Source organism: Ammospiza nelsoni, chromosome 4 (genome assembly GCF_027579445.1).
Source record: "Ammospiza nelsoni isolate bAmmNel1 chromosome 4, bAmmNel1.pri, whole genome shotgun sequence".
NCBI classification, from domain to species: domain Eukaryota; kingdom Metazoa; phylum Chordata; class Aves; order Passeriformes; family Passerellidae; genus Ammospiza; species Ammospiza nelsoni.
In genome coordinates, this window is record NC_080636.1 from 68,812,020 (window position 1) to 68,826,898 (window position 14,879).

Here is a 14,879-nt window from a genome sequence, read left to right on the forward strand (position 1 = left end):
TTTCATGAGGGAGTATGAAAACACTCAGTAATTCACTTCCTTCCTTTCCAGCTAACAATGTTACTTCCCATCTGCTGATTTTACAAGCCTCTTCTTGCAAAAGTTACACTTCTTGTAGAGTGCACCCTTGTTTAACCAAGATTTGCTGCTAACATAGATGAGTCTTCCTCATTCAGATCCAACACCTTCACACACTGAATTCTCTCAGAAGGAAACAGAGAGGTTCTTTATCTGGAACCCAGGCCAGTGAGGGCCACATGGAGTCAAATTATAACAAATTACACATTTACTATATGGATAAGAGAAACTTTTTCCTAAACTTGTCTTTAGCAGGAAAAGCTGTTGCAAAGAATCTATTTTAAATTGGACGATTACTATAGGAAAATTATCTACAGATGTCTGTGGGATTTAGATGAACTTCAAATAAGCTTAAGTACTTTTCATAAGCTTGTTCTGAAGTATTTAAGCAAGAAGAACGTGACATAGATTGTTAATTGAAAAGATTTTGCATCTGTTTTAAAATAGTAAATACCTAGAAGAGATAATTCAGAGGAGTATGTTTTTCACCAGTTCTATAAATCTCCATCTAGGACTTTATTTATTGGGATTTCAACAGAAATTTCTTAATTAATCAGAATATTCTTTGGATGGAATTCACATAATATATTTCACAACAAGATACCAGAAGTTTGTGGGGTGTTTTTGGAAGGGGTTCTAGTAAAATGTTCTTACAGCCAAAAGCTTTTTCTCACCAACCCTAATATTTTCACTGTCTTGCAACAATCTGATACATTTTCTGAAATGATTTCACGATAATGAAAATGGATAAACTGTCCTGCACCAGAAAAAAAAAAAAAAAAAACAAAAAACCAGTGAGCAAAGCTATAGCCAAACTATTTATTTAAGACTGAAGATTCACATATGCATGAGATTTTTTCCTCATGGTTTAATTTCAGGCAGCATAACAGATTTTTTTTATTACACAGGCTTCCTAAAGGGCCTCTAAATTAGAGAAATTATTCCTCTAAATTAGAAAAATTATCTCCAAATTTTGAAAAAAGTTTAAATTTATAGATATGGAAAATATTTAAAACAGGTTTTGAAAAAAGCCAGAAGGTCATATACACTGTGGGTATTGGCTCTGATATGATTACCTTGTTTGAAATGCATACTCAAAGACATGTAAATGTACTGTGATTTACACAACTTCACACTGCAGTCATGCAAACAGCACCCTTGGTAATGGGACTTGTAGTGATAAACCACATTAGTGCATTGAATCCTACAGCAAAGCCTCCAAGTATTGAAAATAAAACAAGAGCTCAGTGAGGTTTTTACTCCAGATACTGGGGTTTAATTTCTGTAGAAATACATGGAGTTGCACAAAAAAACCTGCATCAAATCTATGCACCAAAAAGGCTGAAAAGGAGAGAATGACCTTCCTTTTTGAAGTAAAGGTGTGTTTGTCTTTTGACTCTTGGATAAATGATTATGCCATTTGAGTGTATTCACACATGAGCAGTTTTAAGAAAACAAAACAGCACATTCAAAGCTGTGGTAACTTTCTGCTGTTCATCATCTGCTGCATGAGTAAAGATGGCCAGAATTCTTGATAAAGGGCAAAAAATATTTCTTTATAAAATGCCTTACTTCTCCGAATTTAAACATGTATTTTCTGTGTTATTCAATTTTGTGTTTATGTATCAAAAGCACCAAAGGGATAAATATTTACTACTCCACTGTCAAAACTCCAAAAACACCAGTGAAATTACTGATGTGTAGAAGTGCTAGTCTCTTGAAGAAAGAATTCCAAGTGGTCAACATTTTATCCTGAGTGCACCAAACTGCTCAAAGAATTTCTTTTGCCTCCACTGTACAAACTAAAGTTAGCATTTTAAGGGTTCAGCTTACTCCCTCTCCTCACCTCAAATATATGTTATTTGCTCCTGATTTTGTGGAAAATTTCAGTTCATAGCCCTTTTTTCATAGTTTTGTTATGTTCATCTAGGCACCTGAGCAAAACATACCATAGAGCAGTTCAGCAATGCTTGTTTTTAAACTATCTTTGGTTATATAATTTTTTTTCCCAATTACATGTTTTTCCACTTTACTAAAATATTTATTCACATGATACATGTTGAATAAAATTCTCCAAGTCAGCTAGGGAATCATAAAGAGAATCATCTGTGTCCTGACTTCTGAGAAACTTTCGAAGGGTATCTAAAGCACTCAAAGCCTCATTTTTGGATGGTAAAAGCTGTTCAGCTCCCTGAAGTTGGTCACCTTCATCCTTATCTTCATCACAAACAAATGTCTCAGCTTTATCTGATGCACTTTCTTTGGCACACATTCTTTCATTATTTGTGGGCACTTCATAAGTGACCAAGCCATCATCTATAGCTGCATATTCTTCCAGAGACAAACCTTCTGAAAACTCTACTCCAGCCGCCCGTGCATGTGCAATCAAATCCAAATCACTTTTGACTTCATTGTCATTTTCATTTGTCTCAGTTTCTAATTTGAAAGTTGCTCCATTGCAACTTTTTGCAATAGTCTCTGGTGTTACTTCCCTCCAGCACAGGTACAGCATCTCAATTGCACCAAGAAGGGTCAGCATAAACTCTTTATTACTTTCTACACAGTCAACAAATCTCTTGATAAGACAGTGCCTGTATTTTACCTTTAGACTTCTGATAATCCTTTCTTTCATAGCTATACATGAAGAAGAGTCTGGAGGAAGGAACACTAATTTGACAGACTTCAGGTTCTTTACTTCTGTGTGAGCTGGGAGAGAATCAACAAGAATAACCACTCGGCGCTGCTGTGCTTGAAAACCACGATCGAGTTTGTGCATCCACTGTTCAAAGATTCCTGAAGTCATGCATGCTCTGTCATTTGCTTCATAATCCACTGGCAGCGATTTCACATCTTTGAAAGAGTGTGGACTTTTGCTTTTTCCTATAATGAGCAGTGGGAGTTTCTCAGAGCCATCCATATTTGTACCCACCACTACAGTGATGCTCTCTTTGCTTTCTTTGCCTTTAAATGTAAACGCGTTATGTGGTAACATCTGATACAACAACCCGGTCTCCTGTATGTAAAACACATTTTTTGGCTGATAATCATTTAAATAACAAGGAAGCACATTTTGGTACCAAAGAGTTGGAGCACCCACTGCAGGAGTAGCAGCTGCTTCTACAGGCTGAGCTCTGAAAACTAAACCGTACCTCGACTTGAATCGATCGAGCCAGCCATTGCTGCATTTAAAATCACTGTGTCCAAGCTTCTGGGCAAAATCATTCGCCTTGAGGCGCAACATGGGGCCATTGACCGGCACATTCAGGCACTGTGCAATTCTGTACCACTTCATCAACGCTTCTTCCAGGTCGGCATAAAAAGCAGTCCTCAGTCTTTTCCTTTTAGGATCAAACCGCAAAGTTTCAAAGGCTTCCAAAACTTTTTCCTTATTCTTCATAATCGAAGACAGGGAGTTCCTCTTGATGCCATACTTGGCTGCAATCTCCGCCTTTTTCTTGCCGCTCTCCACAGCGCTTATGATGTCGATTTTCTCCTCGATAGTTATGCTTTTCTTCCTCCTCACTGTGGCTTCGGGCAGAGCCTCTGCCATGGCACCGAGCAGCGTCTCCCGGGCGCGCTCATCCGCGCCCACAGCCGGCCACGCTCCTTCCCTGCCGCTCCGGCCCCGACCGCAGGGGCTCGGCTCGGCGGGGCTGCCGGGCGGTGCCGGCGGTGGTTGCCATGGCTGCGACCATAGACATGACGGCCTAGAGAGGCCGCCGCCGTCATCCCTTTCCGGCCCGGCGCTTCCGGCTCCTGCTGCCGCCGGAGAAGGAAGAAAATAAAGCTTGAGAGGGGCCGCCGGCGCCGCCCCGCCCGGCCTGCTCCGTCCCCCCTTCCCTCCTTCCGTCCTGCCCTGCCGTCCCCCGCAGCACGACGCCCCCGGGGCCGCAGCGGCGCCGCCGGCAGGTGAGGGACGGGCCGGGCCGGGCCGGGCCGGGGCAGCCGCTGGGCCCGGGTTCGGGGAGGGCCGGGCCGCGCCTCCCGCTCCGTCCCGTCCGACGTGTCACCCCGCGGGGGCGGCCGCGCTTCGCCGGGCTCCGGGCCGCCCTTCCCCGGGCACCGGCAGCGCCAGGCGGGTCAGGGTCGGCCCGGCTCATACGGCCCGGTGCGGGCGTGCTGGGCGGCAGCACAGGCAGAGCAGCGCCCTGCTCGGGAGCAGGCGGGTTCCACGAGAGAGAGAGAGAGAGAAGCTGTGTGTTGGTGGAGGAAGAAAGCTGTAGATGCTGTGTAAATTTTGTGCCCCTGGGAGTTATTCCACACCCTGGCAATTACTGTTTTAAGTGTGCCAATTTGTGTTTTGCTTACTGTTCTTAAAGCATGGAAGCGCTTTGGTGTTGTGCGACAAGCAGGTGTTGCATGTGTAATTGTCTCCAAAGGAGTGGCAGTTCTTCCAGAATTTCTTATAGTACCGCTCTAATGGGTTATTTTTAACTAAAAGCCACTAATAGCCTTTAATTGCATGAAAGTCTTTGGAGGGGATCATTCTGAACATCCAGCCCAGGATGTAGTTTCTGTTTCTCACGTGTGCTTTTTATGCTTGGTGGAAAAGGTAGCAAGGAGTTATCACTTTGCAGTCGGTGGCTCTGTTACTTAAGAGTTGATTCTCTAGAGAAGATAACAGAAGGGTTCTTTTTGCAGGGCTGGAGAAGGATGTCATTTGATCAGTGCAACTCCAAAACTTTCTCAATCGTGTTTATGTATGTATGTGCATGTGTACTCACACAGTTAAAATGTCAGGAATAAGAAATGTAGAAGAGTGTTAGATTGGCAGAACTGGAAGCTGAGGCAGTAGCTTGATCAGCTGGTTTTTTTTGATTTGGTAGAAGTTGAAACCATAATGGCTCAGCCCATGGCTCAGCTAATCTGGAGATGAGCAGAGCATTAAATTGTTTAGGGCCGAGCTGGTGTAGCATGGAGAGTGTGAAAGTCAGCAGCAGCCCTGTTCTCCAGTCTTCTTCTCCATCATGTCTTCTAACTCCCAAGCATAATTAGATCTTGCAAGTGGAGCAACCAGGAAATTCAAGAGCATTAAGAAGAAACTATGGTGTGATTGCAGCAGGAAGTGTTTAATACAGTTCTTTATAGTACCTTTTTTTTTTTTTAAAGTATTACTTTCATAGTATAGTACTTTTTTTTTAAAAAAAAAGTGGTTGATCTCTATCTTGACAAGAATTAGTGAAAGTGTCTTAGTTAGAAATTGAAATAGTCATTAAAATGGTCATTTTTCTACCACAGATTTTCTTCAGTGTTACAAAAATTTACATTCTTTATGCAGTTAAGTAGTAAGACAACAATAAAAGTGTGTAATAAACTTCATTTTAGACATAAGATATCTTGCTGTTGTCTTATTAGTAATTGATTTAGGAGAAAAGTAAGTGAAGGAACCAGTGAATCTTGCTTAGAAAAGCTGATCTGATTGTTGAGAATCCCACAGTTCTCATTTCTGAGACCATCAATCATTTACCTAAGTGATGTAAGTATGTGAGAAATATACTTCGTATTCAAAATTAATTTACTGTTGATGACATTTACTTCATATTTTCATGAATAAGCAAATATGAATTTGCCTTTTTAATGAAAAGTACATAAGTAAGCTCTTTTAACCATGAATTATAAATGGTTAAATGTCTCTTTATGTCTCCATCCTAGAGGAAGCTTACTATGTTGTTTATAAGTTCTTGCTTTGTTTTGCTTTTTATTTTGCCAGTTGAAAATGTGATACTTAAATCCCCAGGACTCAAAAATCATGTGGTTTTATTTATGGTGAACAAACCTTGAAATTACCGAGGCTGTAATCCAATATGCATTTAAGGTAGCTGCACTATGAGGGGAATGACTCTCAGTCTGATCTGTGTCTTCTGTTCTGCTGTGGTGCAGTATTTGTGTGGATGTGCACAATGGGGATGGGGGGTAAAAGAGAACCCAGAAGGGCAGGAGTGATGTGGACAGGGTTTGGTTCTTGTGGAACCGAATATGGATCAAGCATGTTTTTTCCAAGGAGAATCTCTTTGAGTTGTTCTATTGCAGCAGATGGTAGCAAATGTCCTGGTACAGCAGTCACCTAATGTGTTCTAAAGTTGTGGCTGCTTTAGGAAACAAACCAAGCCCTGGGTAACACAATCCATGCTGTTCTGGGGATTAGCAGCTTCTTACAAAGAACAGCCCCTTGTCTGGCACCTGCAAGAACTACAGAGATGCTAAAGTCTGTGTGCATTTCTGTAGTGGAACTTCAAATGACAGATGTGTGTAGATGTTGTGATTACCACAATTTCACAAGTGTCTTCACTTCTGAATCTTGGTGAAGATGTAGAAAGTTTTCATCCTTGCATCCAGTGTTTGATGCTTACATCCCCATTTTTTTTCTGTAAAAGCAGTAATCAGGAAATTCTGTAGTTAAATTTGAATGTGCAGTTGAACTTTTTATGAAAGCCACCTTTAATCTACATTTTTTCACCTTCTCATGTTTTAAAATTGATCACTGTGATCCTGCAGAGCTGCATTGAAACTGTTAGTACTACCTGTAGGAAAAGAACTCTACAAAATATTGATCATGGAGAGGTGTTCTAACATAAACGGTGAATTCATTTGGGTTTTAAAAATTAATTATTTGCCTTTATGCAGTGTCTTCTACATGGATTTGTGAGATGGCTCTTGCCCCTAGGTTCTTAAATCTATCAAAAGTTCTTAAATTGATCAAAAATGTTTTTGCCTGTAGCATTTAATAGTTTAGAACAGTGTTACTGTGGTACATAGGCTTGTATGTGATGAACAAATATGACTCCAGGAACACTGATGTGGTAGAACTGAAGAACAGATTGTCTTAAAGAGGGCCCTACCACAAGATGAATTTAATTTTTTGTTTAACAAGTAGAGCAAGGAAATAACACTTATTGTCCTATTCTATCATGCAATTGTTTTAGCTACTCAGAAATAAGCTGTTAAGCACAGAGGTTTTCAGCCACAAGCAGAGTTTGAACAGGACCATGCGGGCAAACAGCATCTCTGCTGTACGGTCTTGCATATTCAAAAGAAATTTGAAAAATTAAGGAAGCTATATAAGGATGTTAAACTTATTTCTTAATTACCTCAAAGGGAGTTTTATACTGATCATAGAAAAATCCAACTTCATTCAGTGGTAGCCCTGAATGAACTGTTTTTCTGGAGAAAATCTCTTATTTTACGTATTTGGCTTTCCAAAATAAAGTAATAGGTTATCCAGTGCAATATGATCTAGATGATCTAGGTGATTCAGTTTCTCATCCTTTGTGTCCTTATTTTATTTCCCTTGCTATGTGAGCTGCTTACCTTATTAATTATTTGCTTTAGTTAGAATGTTTTATAGGTCAGGAATTTGAAATACAATATAAACACAAATAGCAATCTCTTTATAAATTTTCTTAATCTGGTATGTGTCTGAACATGTATGAAATAGTGCAAGACTTAATGAACTGAAGTCATGTGTGATTGTATGCAATACTGGCAGATGAATTAATTTTTAATGATTGGTTGTCTCCTCCTCTCAAACAGCTAAGTGAATTGTGGTGTCACCTGTAGTTACCAGCTATTTGGAATCAAACTGAGATAATTTCTTTACTTAAGATAAAATTGTGTATGTAATTCATCTTTTATGATCACTATATTCAGAGTTGATTTCTTTCTCATGTGCTTAGTGTTAACAACTTTCTTTGCTTCTGCAGCTGAGATCTTTTAGAGGCTAAAATGAAAGGGATTCTGTTCTAGTAAACACAACAGATTTAACAGCTTAGTAAGTTTCAGTGGTTTAGCATTAGTGTAATCTCGCAATGTTTGGATAAATCTTACGCCTTAACCAAATGGTGATCTTTGCAATGGTAGGATACAGTCAGTGTACTGTTGCAAGTGGCAGGATATATGTCACCTGAAGAACCTTGTTTGACTTCCAGGGTTTTATGTTGCAAGCTTAGTTGTCTGTGGGGAAAGGTTGCTTTGGCAGTGGAAGCTTACACTAGACTGTATTCCTAATCCCTCTTAGATTTTTGGAGAGCTGAAGGCCTGGTCACTATCAAAAGAAGGAGGGTTCAGTTTGCTTTAGCAGAACTTGTAAAATAAATGTTTTCTGAAAGCCTGCTTTGGTTTCTGTGAGGTGCAGCATCCAGCTCCTTTCACTTCAATTAATGCATGCCAAACCTGTTTGGTTTTCAGGTATGTCAGAACACAGCAGTGAATCCACAACACTTGATGAGTCTCATCCATCTGCAGAAGAGATCCAGTCTGGCTGTGAGGTGATTGAGTGATAGTTATATTAGTGTAAAATCAACCAATCCTAACAAGTTTCAGATTCCCAAAAATTCTGCTTTACATAGCACAGTGTTGTTAGTATGGGGATATGAGTTCATCTTGAATGGGTGGGGTTGGTTTTGAGACACCATTAATAACAGTCCAATTAATTCATATCAAAGGATTACTTCAGCCAGTAGCCTGTTGCTGTGCTGCAGTATTTGTTTTGTAAATGGAATAGATTTAGGCATGGTAGAATCTGAAATGTGTGAGTATTGCAGGAAGAAAGGGTTGGTATTTAAAGGCATCAATCTTTGTGTAACCTCATTATAACAAGGTGTTTTGTCTACTGCAGAAGGACTGAATCTTTTTTTCTCTGAGAGCAGATACAGTTTTCACCTTCTCTATGGAGAAGTCTGTGACAGATTTGAATAATGAACAGATTCCTAAGGTTCCCAATATTATTTAGCTAATCAGGTGTGTTTGGGATGCCCTTTCAGAAAGATAGGGTCAATATTTTCCTGACTGTTCTAGAGTAAAAATGAAAACAAGTAATGCTGACTTTATCACTATTGGAGTTTCAGTGACAGTGAATTGTTTTTAAACTTTCAGTAAAAACAGAATAATGATTCTCTTTAGTGTATTTCCAGATCTGATATTTGTAAACATAGATGTACAAAGAAAACATAGATTGTTACCGAAGGACAATTCTATTTTTTCAAAATAAAACATGCATCTGAAATGCAAGGTTTTCCTCTAGTGCTTATGTCATTCATGTCTAATACATCAATACAAATTTAGGAACTTAGTTAGATTTATTTAATGTTGTTTATACGTACGATAAATTTTCTTCTGAGGAATCAATTTCTTTGTATGCTTAGTTTAAGTCAGTTGTGGGCTACACTTGCCAAAGAGACACTTGATTCAGCAATCATACTCCTTATTTCAGCAGAAATGCTGCTGTGGTGTGGTGGTTTAATTTTCTGTCAGATCAATAACCTTACCCTGGTTGTGTGGAGTTACAGGAACGCACATCCAGAGGTAAAGAGAAGTGGCTGCTGGATTTGGCAGTAGCCTACGGTCAGAGTAAGTATTTTGCAGTGCTGCACTCTGGTGCTGTGGGCAGTCCTCCATTCTCAGTGGCTTCTTCACTGCATTACTGCCTGCTCCGTTTCAGAGGTGCAAGTGTTGGAGGTGTGCCTGCTTGGGAGACTTGATGGGAGTGGAAAAATGACCCATCCTCTTTCTGACCGCAGGTCACTTTCTTTTGATCTGCAGTGTTTCCCGAATCTTGTTTGCTGTGCAAATACATTGCTCTGGCTCAGGAAGGAGGTGAAGGGATGGTGAAAGCTGTTGGGGGAAAAGGGCAAGGAGTGGTTCTTGACAGCAGTGCAAGCTTAAACTGTTAACTAAAATGGAGATGATGGTTTCTTGTTATGTCTGAGTTAAATTAGCAGTTTATCTCACTTCCCATTTTCACCTGCTCATTTCAAGGCTTTGGTGCTTGTCTGACCTCATTGCAAACTGATTCAGCTCACTGAAGCTGGAAAATTAACCTGGTGAAAAGGTCTATTGCCAGGCTAGTGAGTTGTGTGTGGCGTCTGTAGTCAAGTGAGTGCTGGGGAGGTGAGGCACTGTGTGGTTCACAGTAGAGAGTGGAAAGTAGAGTGGTGAAATGTCCCCTTTTCAGCAATGGGAAGTTGTTGTAGTTCAAAAGTAGCATGGAACTGACATTAGCAAGTAATTTTTTGCTTTCTCTGAACTAGATACAAAGAATCTGACTCAAGTAGGAATGCAAAAAAAAAGGTGAATTGCTTCTAGTTGTCCAGAGAAGCTGATGAATTTTTGTTTCCTAATATATGTATTTATTAGAGATGTATGCATGTGCTTTGAGCATATCTCTGAATAAAAGCATAAAAATATATCAGTGTCAATATTTGCAAAATTATTTTAGATTCTTGTAGAGAAGCACCTAAGTCAAGGTGTTTTTCCTTTTATTAGAGATGTAGTTTTGTTTATGATCCCTAGCAAAGTGCCCCTTGACAGAAGAGGACTTTCCCTTTGAACTGTGTTATCTGATAATTTGTGGAAAGAGGAACAAAAGTAGCTCTGAACTGAACATGGCATATGTTAATGCTTCTGTATTATGCTAGTAGCTGTGACAGGCCAAGCATTTTGAAAAATACCTCACTTGACCATATCAAGTAGAAGTGTAGTTCCTAGCAGCCTTAGAGCTTAATGAAGCACATATGAGATGTAGAGCAAGCTTAAGAAACTTGAGCTATTGGACAGATTTCCCAAATCAAAATGTGATGTGGCAGGTAACTAGTGCATCTAGTCTGATGATGTTGTATAGCAACTCTCTGTGAGGAGCAGGGAGTTGGGCTTGGTGATCCTTGTTGGTCCCTTACAACTTGAGATAGTCTATATTCTATTAAATGAAACAAATTATTCTTTAAAAAAAATGCTCATAAAATAAGCATAGACTTTTTGGTGTGCTTCAGTAGAAGTACATTTAATGGAGCCTACAAACAGTGACTAGTTAGAAAAAGTCTTGAGAAGCCTCAAGACTAATAAAGGAAATCAGGCTCACAAATGTAATTGAAGTGGTGACATGTGAAAGTGGAAGAAATATTTGTAATGGGGTATGACAGAAGATGTTCCAGTTAAGAATGATGCAGGTGATGCTCAGTAAGTACCAGTAAAATCTTTGTGTTATATTCATACTCTGTAAAGCTTCACGTGTGGTTGGAGAAGCTGATGGTACTTCAGATCCTGATCTCAGGCTGTGCCTCTTCCTGACCTTGGGCTGAAAAGAGCTGGTTCAGTTTGATGATTTAAGAGCTTTAAGGGTATAAGGGTACCTATTCTCAAGTACCTGTTGATGGTACACCTTGTCTTGCCAGTCCAGCACAGGTGTACGGGCTGGTTTGAGGGCTTCAGACAACTTTTATGTAAGTGAACAAACACTGCCTTGGTTGTATGTTGATTTTTCTTCTGTTTACACTTTAGATGACTGGTGAAGCTGCCTTGCAGAGTTAGAAGCAGCTTTTTCAAAGGGACGAAATTTTCACTTCCTCTTAATTTTGGAGTGTTAAGCTGCCATTCTCTCTTCAGGTGCTTGTAAATGATGTGCAGTTCTTCTGGGAATGTCTCTTCAAGGCTATACCTTAGGTTGTACTTGAAAGCAGTGTAATTGAAACACAGCTGCTGCTACTGTTCGTGATGCAGCTGCATTTGAAACTAACTTTGAGTCCTGAATTCTCTTGGTACTTTTGGGCCCTTTTTCATGAGAGTTGCATACCAACAGTTTAGTCAGAAGGTGGCACTATGTTATGGTAAAATAAGAAGCAGCTGAAATTATTTTAAAGTTTGGAATCATTGCTTTTCTTGTAACACATAATTAAACGTATTGCTCTTCTCTAGTATTTATTGTTTATTAATTGCTAGTGCAATTTTTTTAGCCAAGCTCATTATAATTGGAGATCTCAGGCTCAAGTGTGTGTGTAAAACATTTGTCTGAGCCCATACCTCATTTGTGTCTTACTCCCCCTATGCCAATGGGTTAAATTTTCATTTTCCTTTGCTCTTAGCTCTGGAAACTTTACATAACTTCTGACTGAGCTATGCTAGAGTATGACTGTGATTCAATGATGTGATTAAATAAACATATACAGACTGAGTATATCAGAGTATTTCCAGTTGGAGTTTGAAATAAAATCAACTGTTATGTAACCCATACATCAAATATTTTCATATGGATTACTTATTGGAAATGTAAGACAAATGCTAACCTGTTTCTTTTTACAGGGAAGTGCAATGGCTCAAGAATCTCCCAAAAATTCAGCGGCAGAAATTCCTGTGACTAGCAATGGACAGCTGGAAGATTCTCATGAACACAGCTTTAACAGGGTCAGAATTTTCTTTGCTGTCTATTGTGGTACCATTATCAGAAATGCTGAAGTTACAATTCGGTGCATAGCAGTCTTCACTTGACGTAGTTTACTGGAGGTTTAGTGCAAAAACGCCTTTGAAGCTCAGAGATAATTGTAAGAGTTGAGCTAACACAGTGTGGTTGCATATAGCAGCGACCTATTTTTGTGTAAAAGGCACGTTCGTGGTGGCAGGGGCTGAGTTCTTCCCCCTCCGCTCGGTGCCGGTGGACGATCCGTTCTGCTCGTGCCCGGGCGTCCAGCAGAGGGCGCTGGGACACAGCCCGTGGAATTTGGGGTCGGGCTCCTTTTATTTGGATTTTCCTTTGGAATTGTCCACGTTTACTTGATATCTGCTGAGACTTAGGTTTTAAAAAAAGCTCTTAAGTCTTAACAGTTCCATACTGACTTGCAGTGCAGAATTATTCTTAAAAGAAATACTAAGCAGAACTTCAGCATTTTATTCTGTTTTACTAAAATGCTGATTAGAGGGGGGAACCTTCATAAGGTTTGTTGTTCAACTAAGATCTACCAGTGACATAATGTAAAAATTAGTACAGTGTTTAATGAAATAAAGCTAAAACTACATTTCTGTGAAGATGTATGTTTAGGGAGACCAGCTTGAGAAATGCATCTTGAAGTGGTAAGGAATTTGGGTTCACCTCAAAGCAGGGAAACAAACTTAGTAATTTGAAGCTTGATGATCTTGCTGCTGCTGTGACTTGACTGCTGTCTAAGTTACCTTTTCCTTACATAGTGATTCTTCTGCATTGTAGTGCATGCAACACTTGTGTACAGCAAATGGAACTTGCACTCTTGGTGACTGCATTAGGGCCTGTGCTCAGGCAAAATGTAAAGCTGGAAATTTAAGGTGGTTTTTGTCTATGGCCATATGTGAAAGTTGGAGTAGATTTTTCCTGCATGCTAATCGTTTTGCTGGCTTGGAGTCAACCATATTTTGAAACTTTTACTTTGACAAAAATGGGCCAAATCTTTGGTCAAATTGCAGAAAAACCTGTACTCTGCAAGCATATTTGAACTCACTGTAATTATTTTCGCAGTGCTTATTCTGAGATCAATGAAGGAGTGCACTTCAATTATTTTTTTGAACCGTCTTGTACAAGTTCACACCTGCATGTGTGACCTGAAGTCAGAATATGTGATAATCAAGGCTTCTTATAAACAAAACAAAGAAAATAAACTTCTTGGAATTAACATCTAGGTCTGTTTACTGATCTGTTAGTCTCAAATTCTAATATTTAGCTTCTATTCATCTTGCTTCATGTTTGTTATTTCTAATGCTTAATGCCATGCTTTCTCTTTTTTTCCTTGCCAGGTAATTTTTTGCTTTAACCTAAAGCAATATGCATTGCACCACAAGAATTTTGGGGTCTTTTTTCCTACAATTTATGGAAATGATAAGCCAAGTACTGATTTTTATGAAGTCAATTGAGAAAGGGACAAGAAATCCTGACCACTCTAATTTGTACTGTTACCACAGTGGTCAGTAAGAGCATGCGATCACAGTAGAGTTTAGAGCACTCCAGTATGCTGATTTTGATTGCACCTTCTTGGGAAGTTGGGGAACAAAGTTACTTTAATTTTCTGCTTCCTTATTTGTATGATCAGAGAAATAGTCATCTAGATGCTGTACAATTCAGATGTAAAGAACAAAATACTTCTTGTTCTGTACTTTTTAGTCTTCTGCAGCTATTTTGCCACCAAGACTTGAGCAGCTTTTTGCATATTTTTAAGTGAAGAGGTATTTGTAGAACCTTTTCTTTAGAATTCTTTGATTTAAAAATTGTACTTTCCTCTAAAATTGTGTTCTGTTTGGCACTTCCATGAGACCTCGTCCATAAGCTGCTCAGGCATGAGAATGCACATTTGTGTTTCACCAAATGCAGTATTAATATGCATTCAAGCATGAGAAGTATTTAATTTTGTGAGGCAGTGCAGAGCAAATGTATTTACCTGAAAATGACAAGTAGGGTTGCTCCTTCTTTAAAGAAGGATGCCATTAGTTTTGCAGAACTTCAGACAGCATAGATTGTCATAATGTCACTTCAGAAGCAAGTTTGTTAGTTCCATTTTTGTGGGAACGTGACATAGCATTAATTGGTGCATCTTCTTGGTATAATACATATTTAAAAGTTAACTTAAGTGTTTTCCTAACTGTAAAATCTCAGTCAGAAATATGCTGCTACATTCTAATTCTCTAATAGGACATGCCTGTGGAATTCAGACAAGTTTTGTCCTGCCCATATGAAGGATGGAAACTCTTTTACTGAAAAAAGCTGTAGCTTCAGTCGTCACTGGATTGAATATCTAACGTTCTTTCAGTACAGAAAAGCTTCACATAGTGGTTTTTAACTCCCCAAGCTCTGTTAGATCTCACTTGAGCTTTAAGAACTTGATGTATGCAACTGTTTGCTAATGTTTGGGTATTTGTGAGACAGAACGCTCCAGCATTTCCTAATCGAAAGTTTTTCTTATTACTTTGTATAAGAAAGCCCAATGTACAAAAAGTCTGGCTAGTTTATATTATTCACTTATTTTACTTCAATTATCCCTGACTTCCAGAGCCCAGTTTTGGACTGTTGGAATGAT

The 14,879-nt window shown here is 39.2% G+C and overlaps 2 protein-coding genes across 8 annotated transcripts in view; one reads left to right on the forward strand and one right to left on the reverse strand.

Moving 5' to 3' along the window:
* Positions 1-913: 913 nt before the first annotated feature.
* Positions 914-3,628, reverse strand: TIGD4 (tigger transposable element derived 4). The gene has a single exon (XM_059471221.1). The coding sequence runs from the start codon at positions 3,626-3,628 to the stop codon at positions 2,120-2,122; it is 1,509 nt and encodes a 502-aa protein (XP_059327204.1). The 3' UTR covers positions 914-2,119.
* Positions 3,629-3,831: 203 nt separating this feature from the next.
* Positions 3,832-14,879, forward strand: part of ARFIP1 (ADP ribosylation factor interacting protein 1) — a 40,827-nt gene continuing 29,779 nt past the window's right edge. For 2 of the 7 annotated variants that reach the window (XM_059470838.1, XM_059470840.1), the window contains exons 1-3: positions 3,846-3,987; positions 8,263-8,342; positions 12,148-12,249. In XM_059470838.1, coding sequence (XP_059326821.1) covers positions 8,265-8,342; positions 12,148-12,249 — 180 coding nt within the window. In that variant the 5' untranslated portion in view covers positions 3,846-3,987; positions 8,263-8,264. Of the gene's footprint in view, positions 3,988-5,538; positions 5,555-8,262; positions 8,343-12,147; positions 12,250-14,879 lie in introns of those variants that run through there. The other 5 variants (XM_059470836.1, XM_059470837.1, XM_059470839.1 and 2 more) reach the window with 5 other exon arrangements.

Bases quoted from the DNA above. Each gene is read 5' to 3' on its own strand.
- TIGD4 (XM_059471221.1), bottom strand. From the start codon at position 3,628: ATGGCAGAGGCTCTGCCCGAAGCCACAGTGAGGAGGAAGAAAAGCATA.